Source organism: Rhincodon typus, chromosome 4 (assembly GCF_021869965.1).
Source record: "Rhincodon typus isolate 14 chromosome 4, sRhiTyp1.1, whole genome shotgun sequence".
Taxonomy (NCBI): domain Eukaryota; kingdom Metazoa; phylum Chordata; class Chondrichthyes; order Orectolobiformes; family Rhincodontidae; genus Rhincodon; species Rhincodon typus.
The window spans coordinates 43,541,984-43,568,677 of record NC_063335.1 but is presented as its reverse complement, the minus strand read 5'-3'; the positions used below and the strand labels follow the sequence as shown (position 1 = coordinate 43,568,677).

Genomic DNA, 26,694 nt, shown 5'->3' with positions numbered 1-26,694 from the left:
AGAAACGGTGTCTGTTTCTTACATCCTAGATCTGATGACTGCAAGGCAAAAAGCTTCAGCTTCTACACAAAGAGAAACCAAAATTGCTGGAAAAGCTCAGCAGGTCTGGCAGCATCTGTTGAGAGAAATCAGAGTTAATGTTTTAGGTCCAGTGACCCTTCCTCAGAACTGATTCCACTTCCATGGAGTCGTCATCTGTATATTGCCCTCAAATCATTGATTGGTCTGGATACCCTTGGGGTATCATGCTGTAAATGAAACCCTGCTATTCCTGGAGTCATGTCAAATGTTATCATTTTTACATATGCACAGTACCCCCATTTACCTGACTTTTTTCAGATCAAGGCTGAGAGCACAGACCAGGTTTCTGTACTTACCAAGTCATTAATTATCGTCACTAGTCCACAGACCAAATCAACTTTGTGTGTTGCCAATGAGAGCTGCATCAGTACACTCCCCTGGCTACGATCTGAGCTTCAATTCTGCTTATTCAAACAGTTGTCCTGAATGCCACTGCTGTCGGGTTACCTGCTTTCAAAACTGCAGCCACTCTTCCAAACGCTGTTCTTTTTAAAGTAGTTCTTTCTCATTTCAGACCCCAGTGTTTAAAAGCACAAAAATAAAGTGATGCAGAACTTGTGTAATATTGCTTTAAGCTCTTTAAGTTTATACTCTTGTAGTCGGCCACAGTATTTCGACTTGATTGTAGAGCTTGCTGGACTCTGAACCGCAACGATATTGCAGTATATCCCTCATGTGACAAACTTTTAAACTCTTTTTGTAATACTGCATTGAATTCAAGGCTTTATGTTATTGGCTGGTCTGTACTAATTGTACTGCTTTCAAGCTTTTCAAGCATTATTCTCTGTACTTGCTGGATGTTTGGCTTTTTTTTTAAACAATCAGGTGGCTACCCTCTCAAGTCTAGGCTATGGTTACAAGATTGGTAAGGCCTCAATTTTTTTTCCTGGCCCTTTCAACCTTCCTTGCAGCTATGCCTTGTGGAACCTCTGATCCAACAGCAATACTGTTTGTGAGAGGTGCAAACTTACTTTTACGCTCCCTTGCCTCACCCCTCCAGTCTTTAAACATTTCGCATTGATTTTTCCTTACCATTTTGGGATGTCTAGCATTACCTTCTGGAATGTTCAGTTGCCCCTTACAGGGCTTCCTATACTTGGCCTCTGAATTTTCTAAGTATAGCTGGCTTATTTCTCTTAGGCCTTTTTCTTGGCCAAGTGCCACGAAGGAGGTGCTGTTCTGAGCTAACAAGAAGGATTATTGCATGATAACAATAAGTACAACTACGTTTGGTCAGGTATAATAACTAAGACTTTTGGGAGATATACATTTCTGAATAAAATGTGATAGTGGCCAATGAGAGTTTAATTGCAAAACAGCTTGCAAGCGACTAATGTTTGATAGTTTCTCACATCATTAAGAATGTTTATGGGGACAGGTACCTGTCAAGCGGAAATCTTGTGCTTGAAGCGTTTTATAGAAACTTACAACGGGGCAGGTACTGAAATTGATAACAGAAGGCAACACTGTTTCTAAAATGGCACTGAACGTAAACAAATGTGATTCAATCACTGGTGTTTGTTCAACAGGCTCCTGGAAGGTCAGTGGGGACTATGTGAAGTATTTTGGGATGTCTAGCATTTCCTTCTGGAATGTTCAGTTGCCCCTTACAGGGCTTCCTATGCTTGTGAGTTATAGCTAGCAAGTAGTGGAAATGTTTATCTGTTTAAAGTGGACTTTCACTCATCACCTCGCTGTATCCCTACATTGTCTTTGGAATGTTTTCATTGTGATTTGGAGTATAAAGCTAGCACATATGTACTTAAGAATGCCTGTGCAGATTGTGGAAATGTTTTGACTAAATGCTTTTTTTTTAAACACCAAATTTCATGTTCTTGCAGGTCAAGGTATCAACCCCAAAATGGCAGGACTGATTGGCCAACATGGGCCTCATGACAAGCAGCCCTTTATGGTGGCTTTCTTCAAGGTCAGTGAGGTGCACATCCGAACGACGCGATCGGCTACGAGCAAACGCAAGCACCAAAGCCGCACCAAAGCTACATCAGCTCAAGAGTCACCCAGAGCAGCAAGCTTATCTGGTAAGATAAGAGCAGCCAGCAGTAAAGTTTCCAATCGTTGATTATCTTCCTGTTCAGGGTAAAAAGAAGTGCTGTTATGACAAAGAAAAACCGAAAGAACCATGAGTGCTGAAATCAGAAACAAAAACAGAAATTGCTGGAAAAGCTCAGTATCTGTGGAGAGAAATCAGAGTTAACATTTCGGGTCCAGTGACCCTTCCTCAGAAGCATTCGAAGGAAGAATCGCTGAACCCGAAATGTTAACTCTGATTTCTCTCCACAGATATTGACAGACCTGCTGAGCTTTTCCAGAAATTGCTGGTTTTGCTCTAATGACAACTTTTTTGTTTCCAGTTCTAAGTGAATAAAACTTCTGTTGTTAGTGTACAATCTGACCTTCCAAAAGAAGTTGATGAATTTCAACCATTTATTTCTGAATCAAAGGACATTTTGTGCTGTAGGCTTCTGGCTGTTGGGAGTTGAATTCAGAGAGTACAAACAGAGTCCTTCAGCTGGGTTGGAGAGAAAATAAAGTGAGGTGTACAACATAATTCACTTTCATTTATAAGATCCTCTCGGCAAATGCTACTTAATATAAGCATTCCCGATAATTTCCATTAAGTGTGTTTAAATGTGGTTTATCCCTTCTGTTTAAAACCTGTGCCACAACTCCCTCAAACACCATTCTGTTCATGTATTTCATTTCATCGTCCAAATTGATTTTGGATTCTGTATTAATTTATATATTCTGTGTAAGCAGGTTCTGTGTGCCAGAAATCGTGTGTTTATAAATGGGAACAAAAGAGAACAGGAATTGGTAAATGATTCAGATGAAAATAAGGTGAAGTTAGTACATATGTAGTTATTTAGGATATCTTTCCAACTGTCCATGATCCACTTTCTCCGTGTGAATAATGTGTCAGTCATATTTCTAAATGTTCTCATTTTCCACCCCCACCCAACAGCAACAAAATCATTATACACATATTTCAACATGTTCTTTTGTTTTTACAATACATTGGTTGTGGAACAATACCTTTCTTCAGATTTTATTCATAAAGAAAATACTTTTGTTCTTTATACATCTGTCCTTGCCAGAGAGAACTGTGAACAGATTTATACTTTGTTGCCATTATTTATTTGAACAATCACTTTAAAAATAGCAAACACACTCAGCACTTTGTACTGGGGTAGTGCCCACAATTTCCATACAGAGCTTAAGTTTTCACTGGCACTTGGGGGGAAGGGACCAAGGGAATGTGAAAAACACCCATATTGTACTTCCTTGCAGTTGAGTTGTAGTTATTGTGACACAGGAGGCCATTCAGTCCAGTTCTCTTCAGAACATCTGGTCTGTCCCATTTACCCACCTTTTCCTTATATGTCTGCAAGTTTATTTCCCTCGAGTGACTGTCAAGCCTTCTTTTGAAAATATTTTTCATCTCTGTTTCCATTACCCTTACAGGCAGCAAGTTTCACATCAGCACTCACCGAGCAAAACACAAAAAGCTGTTACTCTCATTACCTTGTATCTCTCACCCAGAACCTTTAAAGCTGTGTCTTAGCCCTTGTGCCATCAGCTAATAAAAACAGCTTTCCTTTGCCTACCTTATCTAAACGCAATCTTTGTGCATTTCCACCAGATCTCACCCCACTCTCCTTTGCTACAAGAAGAGAGCCCCCACTTCTCTCAGCTAAGTTTATTGCTAAACTACCTTGTCCTTCTAGCCATTTTGTAAAAATGAATGGTTTTTATTTGAAAGCCCACTCAAAATGAATCTGTCACGGTTCCGTTGGGAATTGTGTGTACATAGACCAGCTATTGCACAAGCTGTCACAAATATTAAACCACCGAGATGATTGATTTTCTCGACTGACTGTTATTCAGGATGGAAGTAATTCATGCCAGCTTTGCGCCATTAACAGGAAAATAACACTATTGTAAACAAGCTGCTTCTTTAACAAACGGCAACAAAATACTAATTTACTGTTATGTAACTTAAACCATACCTTCTTTAAAACTCAAACATGATTGCATTCATTCATTCATTTGTTCATTCATTCATGAATAAGACAGATAAAACAGATGGTTTGGGAAAAATATAGCCAAGGAGAAACCAATTCTGTAAATCAAACTTCCTACCACAAGGAGGTAGGGGATAAATTTCTCTCAGTTCTTCAGCAATGATGACACAAAATTGTCCATACAGTAATGATTGATCTATGATTCACTAGCTGCTGGATGGACCTGGGTCTTGTATTGGAATCCTTTCTATTGAGCCTCTGGGTTTCTTGGTCTGTTTTTCACTCGGAGGGGAGAGAGGGGCAGTACGCTGGGTGTCTGAGTGCTCTGCCTCGCAAGTCTGTGCAACTGTTCTTTAAAAAGCAAATCCGAAAGGCTGTAGTAACTGTTTTTTCTTGGATTCAGAGTTCCAGTGCCACACTGAAAGTATCCCCCTCACTGCTCTGAAAAGTAATAAACTTATGTAGGTGAAGTGTCTGCCACAAAGCCCCACTTGATCTTCAAATTGTATAAAAACTTACTAGTACTTACAGCAATGTATTAACTTCCATGTTCCAGTTTACAGTCCAAGAAATATGTGGTCCTCTACACCAATTAGTATCCAAACCAATTGAAAAGTAAAACCAATTCGCTATTGCACACAAAAGGATGACTTGACTTAGTGCAAAAAAAAGTGTGGAAATAGTTCAATTGTCCAGTTCACGTTGATGAACAGTGCAAACATAAAAGGACTTAAAATGGCAGATAAATGAGCTGCTATAAATAACCCAACTTGTATCAATCATTCCTTTTAATTATAAGTAAGCTGCAAACCCCAATCATAATCTGTGACTGCAATCAAAATTTTATCCAAATTTGTATAACTGGATGCACTATCAAGTTTTATGCCTTACCAGGGTAGAGCACTGGGAATCAAGCTCCATTACTCCTGCTATCAGATAAGTTAAAGATTTTTTACAAGTACACAAAATGCCCCCATTTACCTGACATTTAGACTCAGTTTGATGAAGCACTGATCAGATTTTTGCACTTGGGATTTGAATTGCTATTTGTTTCAAAAAGCTAGGTTCTAAAGGTCAAGCGATCACATTCATACAAAACAATAGGCCGCTGTCTCATTACAGAGAGATGACTGGTAGTGATTTAACCTGAGGGTCACCGCACCTCAGGCGAGGGGAGGGGTTGAGAAAGAGGGTCCTTCATGATAGCTTTGGTCAATGCAGGAATTGAACCCAAGCTGCATTACTCCACATCGCAAACTGACCGTCCAGCCAACTGAGTTAACTAAACCCAAAATAGGTTGCAGCTACAGATAAGCAATAATGAACAGTCAGCGTGTCATTTCACTATTTAAAACTCTAACCCACTTCCCTCTACACATGGATGGAAAGGCACAAAAAAAACCCGGGTGTTCTGGGCAGAACAAATGGACTGTTTTCCAGTCTGTGTCCCTGTCTACAGGGTTTACTGAAGTGATTCTGTCTTTTTTTTTGATCAAACATTATTTCTTGATCTCTCTTCTCCACGTACTTACGCTTGTTTGCAGGAGGCACAGTGTGACTGGTTCAAGTTTATAGTGATCGCTGACTTGTTCATTAAATGTCACAACTTTCAACAGCTGATGAGAGGAAATAACTTAGCTAACTTCCATAGGTCTTTAAAGAAGGTGATGCCTCAAAGCAGAGACCAGTAAGAAGGCAAAAAGATTTCTTGTACTGAAGAAGTTCCAGCTGCCCCATGCTGCTATGTCTTGGTGCATGTATCATCTCCTTCACAGAACAGGGTTCCTGTTATTTCCTAATAGCTGGTTTTAGTACTCCTTCAGAATTTGATTTACAGTCTGCTCTTGTTGAACAGGCATTCTTGACGTATGGCAGTCCAGCAATGGTCACTTGACCTTTAGAAACTATTTATTTGTAACAAATAGCCATTCAAATCCCAAGTACTAAAAGGGAGATGGTGGCATAGTGGTGATGCTATTGGGCTAGTAATTCAGAATTCCAGGCTAATACTGTGGAGACATGGGTTTGAATCACAGTGTAAATTCTCTTAAATCTGGAATTGAAAGCTAGTCTTGGTGCGTGATGATGAAATTACCATCAGTTGCCATAAAAAGCTGTCTGGTTCACAAAGTCCCTTGCCTTCAGTGTTTTCGTCGACTCAGTCTCCACAGGTTAGCAGAAAGAACAAAGGAATGACAGGAATGTTTTGATCTGAAGAATGAGGAGAGGCAATAGAGTAACTGAGGAGGGACTGTTTCCAGTGACAGGTCAGTAACCAGACAACATATGTTTAAGGAAATTGGCAAAAAATTTGCAGTGACCTCAGAAAACTATTTATTAATAGAGTTATTGTTTTTCTGCAATATGGTGCCTGAAAGGGTGGTGAACAATTTCATTGGTGACATCTTATGAAAAGAAGACTGGATAAAATGTTGAAGGGGAACCATTTATAGGCTTACAGAGAAGAAAATAATACCAAGACAAGGATTAAGTGGCTACCTCTACACAAGAGGCAGCATGGACATTATGGGTTGCAGGGGCTCCTCAGGTGATGTATCATTCTGCTATTGTAGCTATTCATTCACAGTAACTGAGAAATCTGCAGAACCACACCAAAGTGTGAGGAAAATTAGGCTCTTCACATTCTTTATTGTCACGGTCTGGTTTCAGTCATTTTTGCCATTGATCTTTATATGCTGTCATTGAACTTGTGATGTATTGATGATTAATTATCGTAGGTAGGGGGTAATGTTCAGTTTCAGCACGTTATACCAAGACATGTTGGGCAGGTGGCTTGGGTTAATCTTGCACCTTCCCAAAATGTGTTCAAATTAATTTTATTTTTGAGATTTTTTAATGCAAAAATGGTTTCTGCCACCGCTTTTTCTAAAGTCTAATAAAGACCTTGTGAACAGATATCTACCTTGCAGACAAACTGTAGAACTAAAGGTTTGAGTAAATCTGGATGTTCCATTTGATGAAACCCCTATTTCTGTAAAATATGTTACCATAAGGAATGTGGAATGTCGATGCTCATTTCAACTGGTTCAGTCAAGCAGCAGAGTGAAACCTGTCATTCTCATTATTTTCTGTGAATCAAGTCTTAACACAGACCTTCATTCATAAATTTCAAAATTTGACATGTTATAACACAATGTTTAAAATACAGTTGGCATATATTACAAAGGTGAATTAGCCGTCAGTGGTCTACCTTGTCTATATTGGAAAATGGGGAATTAACTCAAGGCAATGCAGAAATAAATGCTGCAATTTCCTGTATGCAGAAAAATATAAACTTGTCTTTAGTCAAATTCACTCGTTGAGTAAACACAACAGTGAAGAAGCAGTTTAGTTCATCATTCCCAACGTGACATTCAAATCCTTGTTTCTTTTAAATTTTAGCTGAAATTATGCACATGTTGTTGAGGCTAAGAGAAAATCTTACTTTGCTAATCCAAGAGATAATCTATTAAATTTATTTCCATTAAGGCTCTTTTAATATTAAAACATATAAACAACTGTAGGACTATTCCAGTGCACCTCCGGCTCATCTCCCACATTCTAAACTCCCGTAAACCTGAGGGTTGATCAAAACTCTGCTCATTTCTTAACTGACGGCCAATCTCATTCCCCTCTCAGGCTTGTGCTTGCTGACTTATATTGGATCCTGGTCAACCAAAAAATCATCTTTGTTTTCATGGCCTTGTCGTTCCCTCTATAATCTTTTTGAGCCTCAAGACCCTCAGAAATTTGTGCTCCTCCACTTCTGACTTCTGATGCAGTCCCAGTTTCAATTGCTGCACCTTTTGGTGGTCATCCCTTCAGTTGTCCAGACACTAGGCTGCATGGTTTCATGGAGGCAGCAGCAGAGGCAAGTTTGGGCCCAGTACCAAGACCTGGCGGCACCAGCAGTGGCTGTATCGCCAAGGTGGGCTTGAAGCGGACAAGAGCCTGCAGCGGTTTAGAGTTTGGACCAATGTGGTACCTGGCGATATCAGTGGCATCTGCTTTGGCGAGGTCCGGCAAGGGTGCCGGTGAAGGCAAAATGGTGCTGAAGAGTGAGGACTTTTGTTCTGGCAGCAATGCAGCGAAGGGGAGTCATGTCTGCCACCAGGCCCATGGCAGAGCACTTAACAACAAGGACTGTAATATTGAACACTTTTTTAAAACTTTCTGCCTTTATGTTCTATGTTTGGGTTTATTTTTGTGTTTTGAGATGGTGCTGGAGATTGGTGATAATATTCAACACTTTTCACTGTACTTTATAGCAAAATACATGTGACCGTTAATAAACCAAAATTCACTCACTAAACCTTTTCCATCTGTTCCCCCTTGCTTTGCTCCTACAAGTTGCTCCTTGAAACCTTACTTTTTATGGTGTTCTGTGTAATACTTTGTTCCATAAACCGCCTGTGAACTGGCTTGGAGGTTTCATTATGTTAAAGTTGCTATCTAATTATAACTTCTTGTTGTAGTAAGTCTTTGTGCTGGGGCCATTCTTGTAAACTTGACTTCTGGGAGGAAAGTAAATCCTAGAGTTGCTCGTTTAACTGAAGTGTAGTGATTGTGTTAAAAGTGGTACCATCAGTGGCCCCTCTTGACATTTAAATTTGAAAGATACATCTGTTGACACACATTCAAAGTAAAGAGAATGGCATTCCTTAACAAATTTTGGCCATTTTGTAAATTGTGGTCTTGTCGATCGGCTGTAAAATCTCATGGCTGAAAACTGCCTGCATTAGCAGGTTGGAAATTCCACTTGATGTTTAAATGAAGTAAAACTCGTGGGACCTATCTGACAGCTGCCTGAATCATAAAGCAACCTGCCATGGCTGCATTCAATCCAAATTCTTGCTGCCTGTTAGTTGTCTTAAGGAATCAGGCAAGTGACTAATGTCACTGACCATATCCACTTTGAGGAATACAGTCAACCCCAAATGGTGAAAACACTTGTTATTTTTTTAAAAAAAACATGCAAGCAAGGGAAAGTCATTAATCACAAGGCTGAACCCATGGTTACACTTTGTTGTGGTCTGCCCTGTTTTCTCAACTGGCAAAGCAGAAAATGTGGACATTGTATGTCTGAAGATCTGTGCAAAAAGACTTCGGTCTGAATATTGAGCTGAAGTAAATGCTCTGTCAAAAAAGAAGTTGCTGTCACCTTAATCTGATACCCAAAACCCTGATGAGTTTGAACCCCATGTTAAAATCTCTCCTCCCTATCCATTATTACCTAATTGTAACAGAGCCATATTTTAGTTTTAACAAGGTTGCTAGCATGATGCAAACGACTTGGTGAAAGGGTTAATGCCTTTGTAGGTTGATGTGCTGTCATTTAACATTTTTTTTTAAATAACTCAAGATTAGTTGTAGTTGTTTGAGGGAGGTTCATTCATCAGCTTGTTTGTTAGAAGCAGATCCGGCCTTTTAACATGTGGCGTAAAATTTTATGAGCAGGAAGTAGCATTTACTGTCAGTGAAATCTTAAAGCAGACAGCTTCTTTAGCTTAATGAGGCATCCAGTGGCGTGTGGGGAAATGCAAGACTGAGTAATATATAATCGATTAATGATAGTGAGTAAATCTGTAGCGATCCTAATTTAAAGTTTCATTACAATATGTGAAAAAGCCAAAACAATCTGTTACAAAGAGTATAATCATCATTAGTATGTACAAAAGCCTTAATGGGAATATCCCTGCTGGCACCAAAATCCTTTTATTTGGTTGTCCACATTTAAATAACTATTGTCTAACATTTGAATAAGTGCTTGGGCTTGAATAAAAGGATCACTTCATGAACAGTGAGCCCATTTGTCGAAATGCCTACAGACAAGATAGCAGGTGGCATTCGGAGTATATGGTATAAGTTAGATCACTGTGCACCTTTATTTGTTTCAGAAGAATACTACTGAGGAAATTTGTTCTGGTGTACTGCTTGTTAAATTAGGTACAGGTGTAAAGTGCTTGTTTTCGAATAGTTTCAAACAGCAGAGCATGATTATCCTTGGATTTTACCATCCCATGTATAATAAATATGAGGGCCAATGCAAGAAGGATCTTTTGTTCAGCTTGACTCTCCAGTGGAGGTGCTAACCTGTAAAAGACTACATTGATTCAGTTGTAACTTCTTGACTTGTATGGGATTACAAAGCGTGTGTAACACCAAAACAGGCCGTTTGGCCAACCAGTCCATACTTGGTCCACTTGAGTTCCATTAAGTCTTTCCTCATGTAAATCTACCATTGTACCCCTGTATTCCCTTTTCTGTCAAATGTTTGTCTCATTTTCACTGAAATGCACCTATATTAGTTGCCTTAACCACTCTTTGCGGTTGTGAATTCCACATTTTCACCACTTCTTGGGAAAAGAGGATTCTCCTGAATTTCCCGTTGGATTTCTTGGTGAACATTTATGTTGATAGATCAAGTTATACTTTTCCCACTAGAGGCTGCACGGTGGCTCAGTGGTTAGCGCTGCTGCTTCACAGCACCAGGGACGCAGATTTGATTCCAGCCTCCGGAAACTGTCTGTGTGGAGTTTGCACATTCTCCCCGTGTCTGTGTTAGTTTCCTCCGGGTGCTCCGGTCTCCTCCCACAGTTCAAAAATGTGCAGGCTACATGGATTGTCCATGCTAAATTGCCCGTTGTGTCTAGGGTGCGAAGTGCAGGGATAGGGTCAGGAGTGGGTCTGGGTGGGATGGTCTTTGGCAGGTCTGTGTGGACTTGATGGGCCAAATGGCCTGCTTCCACGCTGTGGGGATTCTATGATACTCTCTGTATTCACACTCATGGGCTCGCTGGGGTAGTGTGCAGGAATCTGAGCCTGCTATTACTGGAGTTATCACAAATATGAAACCATTCAATCAAACTATCCAAAGTCTCCAATTTACCTGGCTGACGAACCCAGGTTAAAAGAAAACACTCACCAGATTCCAGTGCTTAACAAGAAAATAGCTACATATTACAAGCAGACTTGTTTGTAACTGGAAGCAGAAACACAGATTAGTAATTCAACACTCTATAGCTTAACCTCTACCCCTTCTAAAGACAAATCCCATACATATACAAACAGGTTAGACAAGAGACAAATATTACAGATGGGGAATGAGCTTTGAAAAAAAATGTCAGTATAGCACAGTTCAGGCATTGGTCCGTAGTTATTTTCCCTCCGTTCCCTTTCGCCTTGTTGATTTGTGGATGTTGGTTGAGGGGTTTATCCTTTCAGTGTTTCTGAAAGTAGTTTTCCCTTTCTTTCAAGAGGGAATTTTCAGAGACTGAGATAGTAGCTAGCTGCTCTGAGTTTACTTCTCCACTTGGAGAAAGGAGGGAGAAGTTTTTTCCCTTTTGCAGGCTGAATGTTTCTGCTGTACAAAACTGTCCTGTCTTGCACAGGAGCCAATGTTACTATGCTGAATGCTCCTGAACATGCGTGTGCATGCTCATGCACACCCTTCTAATTTGGGGTTGGGGGTAACAATTAAACATCTGTCACTGGGTAAAACTGCCATGAACGCACCCATGGAGCAAAGGTGTCAAGGGTCCCCCTGCATTGCTTGAATAAGACAACATTGCCGACACAAGAGTTCAGGTAACTTTTGATTAAATCTGCAACGTCATCTTTCCTTGGTTTGAAAAAAAGTGTATTTTCCCATTTTTAAGTCCACAGTCCAAAAAAAAACAAGTGGTCCTTCTACCGTTATCAAAGCCTTGCATTATTTCTCTATTACATCAACCCGTAGTCTTTGTTGCAAGAAAGGAAAGACCCAGCCTGGAATTCTTGTGTTGATATGTACACCCATGTGTTTCTGGTTTCAGCCTTGTAAATCTTTGCAGCTTCTTTAGCATCTCAAATCCTTCTTGGAGTCCTGGGTGCTGTTCCGGTCACCAGATTATAAATGCAGTTGGACCACGTTCAATGCAAGTTTACCATAGCATCTTTCAGGTTGATCCCTCTGCAGTGTTTGGTTTGCTTTAAAAGAAGCACCCATTACAAGCTGTTATAATGGCAAGTAGCGATTGATTACCAACTCTGGTTTGAAGGCAGTTTTGAAGTTTGGGCTTTTTGTGCTCTGATCAAAGAAGTCGTCAGCAAATATTTGAAGCTTGTGTTCCCTCCATGCGCACGGTTTTGTTTCATTCTTCAACGGCCTGTCTCTCTCTGTCCCCCCTGCCCCCTCTCTGCTATACAGCCACTCTTCCCAATCAAGACCCTGATCCCTATATGTTGCTCGCCCTTGTCAAGCATTTGTAGATTGTATGTGACTTGGAAAGCATTTTAACTTACATAAAGGTTTCACTCCAAGAGATACCAAAGCACTTTAGAGTCAAATGATCTATTCTTGAAGTACAGTCATTACTGCAATGTGGGCAATAGCCAATATCTGAGCATTGAACTCCTGTAGCCAGGAAAGAGATAATGACCAGATAATCAGTTTCAGTAATGTTGCTTGAAGGAAATTCTTGGTCCCCAGGACACTGGGAAGCGCATCTCAGCTGCTGTTCATAGCAGTGCTTTGGGTTCTTTTAGATCCACTTGAAAGAGCAAGCAAGATGTTGGTTTTAATGCCTTGTCTGAAATGCAGATCTGCGACAGTGCAGCTTTTCCTCGACGTTATCCCAGAATTTCTGACATACAGCCCTCCATCTCTAATGCGAGTCCTACCTCCTGTTCCTCACCTGACACTATAAAAGTGATGAAATTGTACACAGGAGATTATAATTTTTACGAACTCAATTTAACTGCAATGCATCAAGACCCTCTTTAGTCTTCTGATTTGTCTCTGATCCTGTGCAAGTGAAGACTGCTTTGATTTTCTGTGTCAGTTTTCATCTATTCAGTTAGCCATCACTTTTGAAGAAAACTGAGGCGTTCTCTGCGAGTTAATATAAAAGACCACCTGGGGGTTCTTTGCTTGAAACATAACCACTAATGCCAAGGGCTTCCTGGTAACAAAGGAAAAGTCACAAATATGATTCAGAGATTTCTTCCTGCTTCAAAAATATATCATTGTTCTTGTATAAAGCCATTGCTTTAAAGAAACCAGATCCAGCCACCTGACTTGATCCAGTGTCCAGGTGTTTGTAGTCTATTGTTTTTTTTGATGTGATTCACTTTGCTCCAACTTAATTGCCTAAATTATCTTGGAGTGAGACCACCAATGTATACTCGATCCTGAAGGAAATGTGGTGCTTACTGCATCATCACCAACTCTTACCTCTCTTCATTCTGATGCTATTATCAAGGCAGTGTGCACAGAGGCCAGGTGGACTACATTTTCCTCTTTCAATGCTTCCTGGAAACGCACAACTGCTGAATGTTTCACTTGGTATTAGCTGCATTACTTTCCACTTGCACTGTTGGTTTTCAACAGCCTATTGTCTCATCTTCAGCTCCCTGCCTCTTGCCAAGGGCTAGACGGTGTTGTGCCAGCTGCTTCTGCTCTGGGCAATTTTGTTCAAATCTTAGAATCCCTACAGTATGGAAGCAGGCCGTTTGGTCCATTCTATCCACACCCACCCTCAAGAGCATCCTGCCCAGACCCAGCCCCAGTCCCCTACCCTATACCTGTAACCCGTGGTTCCCGTGGCTAATCCACCTAGCTTGTACATCCCTGGACACTATGAGCAATTTATAATGGGCAATCCACCTATCCTGCACATCTTTTGGTGATTAGGTTTGACCGCTCACTACAGAAGCGAGGTTGCAATTGTTTCTGAGGCAATCGTCCATAATTCTGCTTCATCAGGAGGAAGTCCCAGTGTGGCAGGCCAGTTGGTGTCCACTATCTGAACCATTGTTGGTTTGCTAGGACCGTCAGTCTCTTTCACCATTTCAGACTTCATTGCACCCATAGGGATGATGTCTACGATCAACACCAGCCAAAGACAGTGATACCCTTAGTTTAACTCTTCAGCGGAGGTGAGGTACTATGGTGTGCATTACCTGCTGCATATAGGTGTAGGTGAGAGCTGAAAACACTGTGGGGCGCCAGTCAGATTTATTCACTGGACTGTGTGGCTGGCAATGGCCCTGAGCTGCTCCTCCAGTCACTGGGAAAACTACTGGAAAATGTTTCAAATCCTCTCTCCCTCTTCGACATTGATGTACCCTTGCTGCATCAACTGAGACTGGTCTGCACCCTCTCACCTCCTTAAGTTTCGTTTCATCTCTTGTCAAAGAGAGCTGCTCCTGCACAAACAAGAGGAAAACCTTTCTGCTTTCAAACCAGATCTCTAAGTTTTCCCTCTTTTGGTTTTATGTCAATAGACCTTGTGTATTTAGCCATTGCCTTTTCCGCTGCCCACCCAGAATGTGTGCTGAAGATCGTTGCATAAAATGTTTCATCAATTTAGTCACTCGTTTATATAGTAAGATCACTTAAATAAACAGGGAGGGTCTTTTTTAAAAAAAAAGAGATGAACTCTAAGCTACTTCAATTTAGTGACTTCAGTGGCAGTTAATTATGTTGAAGCATTCAATAATTTGGCAGCTCTGGGCTTGTCAAACAATTCCACAGAGTATTAACCTCAGTAAATGTTTGTCTGTTCTCCAAGAGCACTTCAGCTCATGTGGATGAATAGGAAATGCAAGATAACCTTAGCAGGCTCAGCAGGAAAGGGAGCCTCAACAAGCACACCAGTGCGGAGAGTTCCTCCTAGCCCTTCCTACACAGCTGCACTTACTTAACAAAGTTCCAGCTGTCTTAAAATTCAGGGCATAAAGGGTTTTCCAGCCACATAATGGAGGCCAGCACCAAGGGACAAGGAAGCACCTTGACACACGGGCATGTCCGATGCGCTATTTCCAAATAAAACAGTGAAATTTTTTAAATTCTTCTTAACTCTACAAATCCCAAATTCCTTTTGTGGTTTGCAATTGCAAGAATATTTTTTATGCCACTCCTGTCAGCAGCCATTTCTCTCCGGGCTGTGACACTGCCGACTGGGTACAAGTGTTAACCCTCGATTGCCTTACTTTTCAGAAATGTGGGTATTTTTCCATCTTCTGTCCCTTTCCAGTTAATCCCAGGAATACAAATTATTTTGAATGCTGCAGGACAGTGCATTTTTCCATTGTTGGGCATTATAATTAAGCAAAACGGTGCAGGTGCTTTTACAAAACTGAACTTTTGTATGCCAGTGGCAAAATCACCCCTGAGTTGAAATGTATGCCATGCACCCTCCAGTGCAGCTTTGATCTGTACTGTACATCAAAGGGGAAGAGTCTGGAACTTCATTCTTATTTGTGGAAAAGTAACATTAGGCCCTACGTAACACTCTGTTAGCCCTGTCGCAAAGAGAGCAGTGAATTGAATGTTTTTCTGTTCTCCTGCCTGTAACCCAAGTGGTTTTTAATTTCATCAGTTGTTTGTTCTTCTCCCTTTCAAAAGTGAAAGCCATACTTCCCTAAAACCCATTCATCAAGTCCACTTTAAAAATGACCCACAGTAAATCCCTCAGGATGAAAACAAAATAGGATGTATTAATGCATTCAAATTCCAGAGGAGTGGATTTTACAACCCGCACACAGAACCCTACACATGCAGATCCATCGGTTTGAGGTGGGGGTCTTTCAGTTGACTGTGCACTGACATCCCTTTCACAGGAGCTCAGATGCAGTTGTTAATGCAAGTGCTGCAGGTGTAAACTGGGAATTGGATATGTTTGTAGGTAAAATGTAAGACTCCAGAACGTGGACTTTTGGAGACAGATTAAGATTCAAGGTAGGTGCTGGCTAAGCACAGTGCTGCTTTCCCTGTGTTTTCTGCTGGTATTATCAGCAGGTTGATTAAAGGTGTCAACACTATATAATTAAAGCTGTTCAAAACCCAGCCCTATAGTTGAGGTTTTGAGCACAACCACGCTCGTTAAAAAGGTGGGATCATGGGTGGGACACTCCAGTTATGAGGAAAGCTCAGAGAGGTTGAGACTGTTTGGAGAGGAGTTTTGATAGAAATTTTGAAAATCCCGAGGGTTTTGGACAGGGAGAAACCGTTCCCACGGCAAACGCGAAGGGGAGTTAGAAATTTCCATAGTTATTGATTTCACAATGAGATATCACAGTGAGAATTCATTTCTCCGTCTCGGATCCTTGAGGGTCACCAAACCATGGGTTCACTGGGCAGTTCGGGACAAGCATCAAATGTTGGTTTTGCCATATCTCCTATCCCTTGAAAGAAAACATGGGCTTGAAGCTGAACTTAGCATGCATCCTGAAAGATTTCATGAGAAGATTTCAAAAGCATATCACTCTTTGTGGGAAGTCCTAAACTTAAACTCAGTGACTTTTAGACGGCTTTAGGACGGTGTTAAGTGAAACTAGCAATGAAATCTACAACTACTCACGGTGCTCATGAAGTCCCTCTAAACTGTTGTAAAGTTGATCTATTACCAGGACTGTCCTTCGATCAGTGGAAATAATCAATAGGTACAAAATTGAGTTTGTTTCTTTTTATAATAATAATTAAAGTGAGTGTCAGAGACTGAGGAGAGACCTTAGATTTATAAAATCCTGAGAGGCATAGCCAAGATCTTTTTCCTAGGCTAGTGGAGTCCAAAACTAGAGGGCATAGGTTTATGGTGAGAGGGAAAGATTTAAAAGAGACCCAAGAGGCAATTTGGTGCAATTTGGTGCAGAGGGTGGTGCATGTATGGAACGAGCTGCCAGAGGAAGTGGTGGAGGTAAATTACAACATTTGAAAGGCATCTGGTGGGTATATGAATAGGAAGGGTTTAGAAGGATCTGGGCTAAATGCTGTTAAAGGGGACGAGATTTAAATAGGATATCTGGTCGGCACAGGCAAGTTGGACGGATGGGTCTGTTTCCGTGCTGTATATCTCTATGAATCTACGAAGCCCAGCTTAATGTGAAAAGTAACAGCAGATTGTGTTTTTGAGGAAGTGATATCGTAAAAGGGCATTTGACAAGCTAGTGCTAATAGTGTACCTAAACCTTTGATAAGGTAGCACCTTAAAAGAGGTACGGAAACCTTTGTTAGTTACAGTCCAGGCAAAACCTTCTGAAGCTACGGATTTGAGATAGAGCAGAGAATGCTGTAAACCAGGAAACATGGCTTACTATTTCTGATGTACGTAACTGATTTTTGAACCTGAGCTGGATGTTTGTCTGATTCACAAATGATGCTGTACTCAACGGGTGGAGTGTTGAGAATGAAAGAACAGAGCAGTTAAGGAAAAATTTGTGCACAACTTCCAGAAGTGGACAGAACAACGATGAAATTCAATGGGGATCATTCTGGAGAGGTAGGTGGTCTAAATGCTGCAGCAGGTATAATGAATGGTCTTGGCCAGACAAATCTGAGTCAAATTAGACCTGATGCTGACACCATTGAGACTTCAGAGGAACTGTTAACAGAGGAGAGATGTGGCATGTTTGTTCAGTTTTTTTAAGTCTGAGGCCAGTTTCATGGAGCTATATGTTTTCTTTTAATGGAGGATACGTCCCTAATGCAGTTACACAGATGTGTTAAATTTTGGAAATGGTGCTGAGTGGGACCATAGTGATGAACCACAATGTCTGGAGACTAGGTTATGGGGGACAGGGAGAGAAATTCTGAATCCAGCTTTGAAAGAAAACACGTGAGAAGTGACCTTCATGGAGGCAGGTGAAACATTGAATCAAATGGGAAGCTGTAAATCCCAACTGCCAAGACATGTAGCACCATAGCTACTAGCCAGTGAATTTCTGACGTCAAAGCTTGGGTTAGTTGAACAACAGTTGGCTGCTGAGGGAATGGTTTTCCCCTTAGAAACAAAATGGCTCGTAAAGCATCCTTCATCTGCACTTCACTTTGACTATTAATTTAAGTAAAGCACTTAATTTTATGTCTTCTGACAGAATACAACACCAGTGACCAACGACAAGCTTGCAAAAAGCATGAACTGTATGTGAGTTTTCGGGACTTGGGATGGCAGGTAAAAAAAACTTTTTTTTTCTTCCTTTGTATGTCATTTATGATTTGTCATTTGAGCTGGAAATCCCTATGTCTAATTAGCTGCTACAGTCAATGTGTAAACATATTCAGGAAGTTGAATTCTTTGTTTTAATGTATTATTCTATATTTAGTATCTAATTATTTGCATTATTAAACCTCTTGCTCGTAGCAAATACTACAGAGCAAAAATGCATGTAAAACAAAAGCTTAAATAATCATTGATTTGAAGAAACACTCATCATAAAGTTTACTTGTTGTACACTTTGGGACATAATAGAATCAGAGGTAAAGCATTCAAAAGATAGCTGTGACCCATTGAGCCTGATCCATCATTTAGTGTAAACATGGCTGACCCTTTTTAGCTCAATTCTACCTTTGTGCTGTATTCCTGATCTTGCTTAATTCCCTTAAAGATCAATAATTTTTAGATATTATCTAGCATGGACTCCACACAGCCCTGATAGAAGTGCATGGCACTTGAATGAAGAAATTTCCGCTCTCCTCTGTCCTAATTTATTGACCTCTTATTCAGAGACTCCCTACCCTGGTCCTAAATTCTCTAGTCAGATGAAACCAGCTCTGATCATGTGGTCTGTCAAATCCCTTTAGAACTTTGTTTCAATGAGATTGTGTCTTTTGTTTTTTAAACATTGTAGGAAATATAGTTTCTGTCTTTAAGAAATCACGATTGAAAGACAGATCATGCATTTGTGTAGCACCTTTCATGAACACAGATTGTCCCAAAATTCTTTACAGCCAGTGAAGTACTTTTGCAATGAAATCTCTGTAATGTAGGATACAGGAAACAGTTTATGTACAGCAAGCTCCAAACAGTGCTGTGATAATAGTCAGTTAATGTGTTTCAGCAAATGTTGGTTATGGGATGACTATTAGTCAGGACAGTGGGACAACTCCCACTGCACTATTCCAGCTGGACGTTGTTTCCAATGTAATTAACCTTCTTTGAGGTTTTTCTGCTGAGTACAAACTTGGATCATATTGAATTGTTCCATTTGTAATTATTAGCCATGAAACATAGCCTCAGTTTTTCCTCAAGGTATCTCAAATGCCAAAATTTTGGGGGCTCTTTGAGCAGAGCTATAAAAATGTGCGTAGCTTCACTTACTGGGTGAAGAGGCAATGCAGAATTTTGAGAATCAAGTCCATTTTCTTTGTTAGTGTCAAGCGTTCAATTTTTGGTTTTATTTTGCTTTGAGAATTTTTGTCGAGCTATTTGTTTTGAGTCTTTCTGTGCCCTTGCTGTATTATCCTCATCTTAGTCTTTCCTCAAATTGTTGATCGCTCTATTTCCCCCCACATTAGGCAAAGAAAGATTGCCAGTGTTGTTTAACCAATCACGTGTGTATTATTTAGGTTGCTGGGTGTGGCCAGTAATGCTGCACTATTGGGAAAGGAGAAATTGACAAAAGTTCTTGCTTTCAATTGTGATTCATCAATTTGATAGAGATGTGTAAGAGTATGATGGGCTCAGACAAAGTAGACAAAAGAAAGCAGCTTCCATTTGTACATCATACAAGATCTGGGGGAGACTCCAGTTTAAGGTTTTTGGCTAGGAGGTAGGGGAGGAAGAACTTTTCAATGCAGCGACTGGTAATGATTTGGAACCCACTGCTTACATCGATGGCTGCAAAGTTTTTTGTTTTTAAAAGTGAATGCTTGCTAAAGGGAACTGAACTGGGAGGAAGTGGGCATGGACTGAGTGACTGGATTGCTCTGCAGAACGCAGGCATGGACTTGAGCTGAATGGCGCCCTTCTGTGTCATTGTGATTCTATACTCTAATTGCTGTTGAAAGGCACTTGTGTGAGCACATTCCAAGATCCTGATATGCCACTGTCGAGGAGAATACCTACCAGCATTGATTTGTGACCAGTCGTCACTTGTAGCTGAGGATAGTTTGCACGAATGGAATCAGATCTCAGCCAAGGGCCAACATTTTGACGAAGTGAAACCTGACATGGGCTATACATTCAGAGACTGTAAGAACTGCAGATGCTGGAGTCGGAGTCAATACAGTGTGGAGCTGGAGGAACACAGTAGGTCAGGCAGCAACAGAGGAGTAGGAAAGTCAACGGTTCAGGCTGGGACCCTCCTTCAGGACGTGAAGAAGAGCCCTGACCCAAAACGTTGACTTTCCTGTTCCTCTGATGCTTGACCTGTTAAGTTCATCCAGCTCCACACTGTGTTGGCTACACATTTATTAATACACCAGCATGCAAAGTGTAGTACCTTCTACAACCTATGCTTTTTTTTTACTTAAAAGTATGTATGTATGACATAAAGTACTTTTCGTCTGAATGTTCAAATATTTCATTTGAATCCGAATCCATTCCAGAAGTTTTTACCTAGATCATATTATCTCTTCCACTTACCAGAAAGCAGTACAGGATCCTATTCTACCATTAATGAAAAATCACGGACATTTTTGAGATGGTTCAGTTAATATTGTATCGATGGTCACAGGGCTAGTTTATTAAAGTTCTACAAGTGACCGTTGATAATCTGAGCCACTCAGCTCCCTCATATAACTGAATATGCAGGCCCGATGGCAGCCAGTTTGATTCCTGCTCCTTGCTGAGTTAGCTAGTATTGTAATTGGAGAGTGAGAGTTGGTCTCTTAAGTCCGGTACTAAGGATGGGGATTTCAGAATCTACTCGGCTTCCTGCTACTGAATACTGTTCAGTGACCTCCACTGGAAAGTGTGTAAGTGTGGTCGCTGGATGAGATTCGGAACTTGGCTGTGAGGCACCTTTGGCCAATAGCCAGTTGACAGTGCCTTAAGCTCATACATGAATGATGTAGAGAACAGACTCTGACTCGTATGGAGCAATTCCTCACTGGAGTTGATGCCTTCATTAGGGCAGAAAATTTAGTAATGGGGAGAGACAATGCAATGTTCTGTTCCAGTAAAAAAAAAAATCCATTATTTCAGTCCAGAGGCTATTGTTTTTCACTTGTTCTGAATAGCCAAAAATTACAGGGATCCTCGGCTCTCTCCTACCTCATTATGACTTTTAAAAACAAAAGGATGGATGCATATTTTCATGGTAAATTATAGCCAAAGCTATTCCATGCCAGTCAAGATAATCATGTTAAATGTATTTTTATTTGATAATTATCTGGTCCCTGTAACTAGAGGGGTGAGGTCAGGGAATAGCATAGTACAAACGGAGATTAGTATATCTAAAACAAGTTCCTTTTTATCCCAGTCCTTTTGCGCCTTTATATTTAAAGGTAAAATCAGTGATTGACTGTGAAATTGGGATCAACAAGCCTTCAGTTTCTGAGTGCTGTTTAATCATGACTTTTTTTTTAATGAAGGACTGCGATAAGGCCAAAGCTTGCGCAATTGTATATGTTGGGAGACGATTGTATCTTCGTGGACACTTGAGGTTTGCAGCATGTAGCTGCCAACTTGATAGTGCAAGGAATCTCTTGATGTTGATGTTTGATGCCAGTTCTTCATGTTAAGTGAAGCACATCAGTAACCTTACCACCTGTGCATTCATGGGAAGTGATGACCTAGTGGTATTATCGCTCGTCTGCTGACCAGAGACCTAGTAATACTCAAGGGGCTCAGGTCCAAATCCATGGCAGATGGTTGAATTTGAATTTGAATTCAATTTTTTTTTAAAAAGTCTGGAATTAAGAGTCTAATGATAACCATGAAACCATTGTCAATTGTTGGAAAAATCCATTTGGTTCACAAATATCCTTTGGGGAAGGAAACTGCAATCCTTGCCTGGTTTGGCCTACATGTGACTCCACACCCACAACAATGTGGTTGGTTCTTCACTGGCTCTGGGAAATTAGGAATGGGCAATAAATGTTGGCCTAGCCAGCGATGGCCATATCCTGTGAATGAAATTTGAATGTCTCATTAGTTCAAGTGAGCACATTGCTGGATTATGCAATGGTCTAAGGAGGATAAGTCGTCATATTGGTCCTCACTTCAAAGATTTGGAAAGTTCTTCTGAGAAAGTTGGTGACCTTGTGAAAGGCTTGCCAACAAGATTTGTGTACAAAACGTCTACAATCATTAGTTTCAGTCTTAGCGATTATTGCCAATGGGTGAGGAAGGCACTGCAGTGATTGTCCCAGCTCCTGCAATCCCTCAACCTGTGGAAATGCAGCAAAATGCTGTTGAATTGAAGTCCCCAGATATCAACTGACTATTTTAACCCCAAACTATCTCTAATCTCAGCCAATCTACTTGAGCACAGACCCAAGATCAAATTCCTTTACTATTAAGTTTGATTTTCAAAGAGCCAAAAGCTGCAGCAAAGCAAGAGGACAAGCCAATAAGTGTAACTGAATCAAGCAGAAAGATATAAAAGTTTCAAGATGTCAACTTAGCTAAACCAGCAAGAGGCTGCTTTGGGGCATTTAGCAGCACTTCTGAAACAAGTGGTTGCCGTGCAGATGTGAACAATTTAATCTTTGGGCATCTTGTGAGATTATGGTTCTTCAACTTTTGCCGTCCTTGATGATAACTAACATCTTGGTGGTATTCTCGAATCCTGTACTTGATCTGCTGCTTAAGGGCTGTTGGTTCCTCTCTTTCCCTCTTGTTGTGCTGCCATGAATTTTACCACTCACCGACAGATGTTCCACTTTCTCTCTCATATGTAAATACCCAATATTTACTGTGCTTACCTCAAAGTTCTCCAAATGCCAATTAAACAGGGTAGGAAGGTTGACCAATTTTGTATCAGTCAATTGTTAATTCATAGTTAAAATGACCTTGCAGCGTACTAATTTAAGTTGTAAGGTTTTGTTTAGGAATAAGTTGAGCTCATTGCTGCAAGAATGTGACAGTTGCAGAAGACAGATGGTTAAGAGCAGAAAACTGTTCAGGGATAAGGTCAGAATGTATGTAATTAGACCCTAAGGTCTAGGGTTTGTAGTCAGGTTGTGTCTTTGATGTCAGGATCCCATCAGCTCACAATTCTAGGGAGAACAGTTGTATAATTGCTTACTGAATTCATACAAAATGCTGTTAGTGTTTTAGTTTAAATAAGGTTAGTCTTTCCACAGAATCTCGCCATTCTCAAATCTGGTTGTTTCACAGTAGGCACAAACTAAAATGGGTTAAATCATGGGTTGGTGTATTTCACACCAATGAGCTTAAACTGCCCTTCCCTCTCAACGACAGGAATTCTGTGCTCGCTGCTCACACTGGTAATTTCTTACAGAAGAAAAGGATGACTCAGGTATCTCTAACTTTTTCCCAAAGTGTCAGCCATGGCAGTCGGCTGGACTTGTGCCTCTAACTCACGAGGTTCCAGGTTCATATCTAATGTCAGGGCTTGAGAAATCCAGGCTGCCTCTGCAGTACAGAGGGAGTGCTGCACTTTTGGAGATTTCCTCTTTCAGAGGAGACATTAAACAGAGGCCCCGCCTGCTTGCTCACGTGGATGTATTTGATTCCAAGGCGCAGTTTTGGAAGAAGAGTGGAGTTTACTGACATCATGGCTGATATTTAGTCATTAACCAACTTCAAGCAGATTATCTACTCATTATTGCATTTTCTGGTTTCTTTGGGAGCTGCTGTTTCATACATTTCAACAGTGATGGTACTTCAAAACCTGGAAAGCAGTATATAAATAATTTCTTTCCCACCATCTCTGTCTATTTTGAACAACATCAAGTGTGACAATTTAATTTCTTAATCTTGAAAACTTGAACATGTCCCTACATTTCACTTAAGTAACATGGACCCAGTTCTTCTCAACCTATCCTACTACTTACTGGCATCAATGATTCAGCAAGCCAGTGGAAGCCGCTGAGGGATGATAGGATGCCACTGGTTGGGTAATATTTGTTGTCCATCCCTAATTGGCCAGGAGTAGACTATGATGAGCTGCTGCCTTGAACCACTGCAGTACTTAGGGCACAGGGACACTTACAGTGCTGTTAGGAAGCATGTTCTAGTATTTAGACCCAGCCACAATAAAGGAAGAGCGATACCGTGCCAAGTTAGGATAATGTGTAGGTTGGAGACAATTTGGAGCCAGTGATGTACTCGTGCATCTACAGTCCTGATTCTTCGAGATATCTTGGTTCTGAAATGCTGTTGAAGAAGCTCTGGCAAGTTAATGCAGTGCATCTTGCAGACACCTAAAATGTCTGCCACTGTATGGCATTTGGGGGGTAGGGAGTGAATTTGGGAAGGTGATGGATGGTGTGCCCATCATGTGGACTGCTTTATCCTAGATGGTGATAGGTTTCTTGAGCATTGGAACTGCAGCCATCAGGCAAGTGGGGAGTATTCGTCACAGTCCTGACTTGATGGCGCAACAGCTTTGGGGAATTATTCGCTGCAGAATCCCTTGCATCTTACCTGCTCTTGTAGTTGCAGTATTTATATGGCCTGGCCAGTTCAGTTTTTGGTCATTGGTAACCCCTAGGATGTTGATAGTGGAGGATTCAGTGATTGTAATGTTGTTGAATGTCATGGGATGATGATCATTCCCCAGCACCTAGACGGTGCAAATATTATTTGCCACTTGTAACCCCAAGCCTGGTATTGTCCAGATCTTGCTGCATTTGGATATGGACTGCTTCAGTATCTGAGGAGTTCTGAATGGTACAGAACATTTCACAGTCGTCAATGAACATCCCCACTTCTGACCTTTTTGTGATGGAGGAAAGTTCACTGAAGCAGCTGAAGATTTAGATTTATTGTCCCATGTATGTAAAAATAGAGAAAAGTGTTTTTTCACGTGTCATGTACAAAGTGTTGCTACACTCTCTGGCACCATCTTGAAACACCGAATATAATGCAGGATTTTACTGCAATAAAGTTCATCTTTCTCTCCTTTTGTTCCTCCTCCACTGCTCCTCCAATTGCTGCTTGACATCAATCAGAGTCTCTGAAATGGGCTCTGGGGTCTTGATTACGGGTCTTCACCATCTCCATTTCCCTGACTGCCGCCTCCAAATCAAGCCATGGGCCTGGGGATCTGCAGGTTCCCCACCTCCTTTTCCCCATCTGACTTTCTTCTAGAAGCTGCCACTGGTCTGCCATCCGTCCCTTGTGCCACCGCTTCTACTCTTTTTCAGGCGGCTGGGCCTAGCTGCGGACCTCGAATCTTGGCTCAGCTTTTGAGTCCAGGCCGGGGGAGTCAGCCCGAGACCTGGTGCTCACTCGCAGGGAGACCCTGGGCTGGGGTAGAGCAATGTCCAGCTTGTCCTAGCGTTGCTGCCATTGGAGGCCTCTTCCTTCACCTGCTACACCCCAGTGTTTACAGGAAAGAATGTAAAGAGAGAGGGGGGGAAAAAAGAAAAAGAGCAAAAATTAACAAAAAGAAAGTGGGGATGATAAAGAAGAAGAAAGCAGATGGGAGCATATGAGTCCTGAGCTCGGCCCTGCTACTCTACCACCATCTTGGATTAAAATTTACTCAAGGCAGCTGTGGCAGTCACGTTCAGCTGTTGGCGAATTAGTCTGAGGTTCCAAACTGGAGGATGCTGGTGGATGTGGAAAAGAAGCCCCGCACGAACTGTTGTCATCCTGCTGCTGCCAATTCCATCGACGACTAACTAGCAAGTCTGCTTCACAGCATAATGGAAGATGGTTGGGCCTAGGACACTATCCTGAGGAACTCCGACGGAGATGTCTTGGAGCTGAGGTGATTGACCTCCGACAACCATCACAATGAGGTTGAGTCGGGGAAGACAATAACTAGGGAGTTTCAAAACAATTTAAATTAAATCTGAAAATGGGGAATATCAGAACGATATGATAATTAGTTCAAATGAGTGTGATAAGTGTACAATGAGCAAATTTTAATGCCCCTGTATTAAAGGTGAGTTTGGAGATGGAAAGGACTGCACGATTGGAGTGCGAAGGTGTGGGATGAAGATTCTACTACCTTCTCTGCAAACCTCCCCCCTCCCCATTATACCTCCAGTCAAGTTCTGGAAGGGAAGGGTGAACGATGGCCTTCCCACCCAGGGGATGGTTGAACCCCTTAGTCACTAGGCAAGGTACCCAACATCAGGAAGAGATGGCATGGGAGAGCAAAAGTATTATTTGCAGTTGACATCAGCCTTCTCCAGTACAGTGACTGCACAGACTGAAAAGCTGCCAACCTCTGGCATTCGCAGGGAATTTCCACCCTGTTTGGGACCTTCTATTTAAATTAGTCCCCAATGGTGGTGAGGTACTGATTCGCAAAACCAGTCTTGGGTGTGCTGAACATGTTCGCAAGCCTCCGACAGTTTTCCAGCAGTGGATTTAAATCACCCCCCAGTGTTTGGGAGAGAATATGTGACAAGCAGGATAAAAGGGAATCAGGAATTATAGGAGATTTGGTATTGACCAGAGCTATACAACACTGAGTATCAATGACAAAATGAGATGGATCTGTACATTAGCATGAGCATCCAGGTCTACACGAGCAGAAAAACAGGAGCAATTCCACTGGTCACCTGATCTACTCCACGAATTTTTTTTTGCTTCACTCATGGGACGTGGGCACCACTGACAGGCCAATATTTATTGCCTGTCCCTAGTTGCCCTTGTGAAAAGGTGATGGTGAGCTGCCTCCTGAATTGCTGTAGTCTGCAAAGCCCTTAATAAGGAATTCC

General features: G+C 41.3%; 1 protein-coding gene across 1 annotated transcript in view; it reads left to right on the top strand.

Moving 5' to 3' along the window:
• Positions 1-26,694, top strand: part of bmp6 (bone morphogenetic protein 6) — a 110,342-nt gene that overhangs the window by 75,355 nt on the left and 8,293 nt on the right. The window contains exons 4-5 of the mRNA XM_020529650.2: positions 1,923-2,120; positions 17,982-18,058. Coding sequence (XP_020385239.1) covers positions 1,923-2,120; positions 17,982-18,058 — 275 coding nt within the window. The remainder of the gene's footprint in view (positions 1-1,922; positions 2,121-17,981; positions 18,059-26,694) is intronic.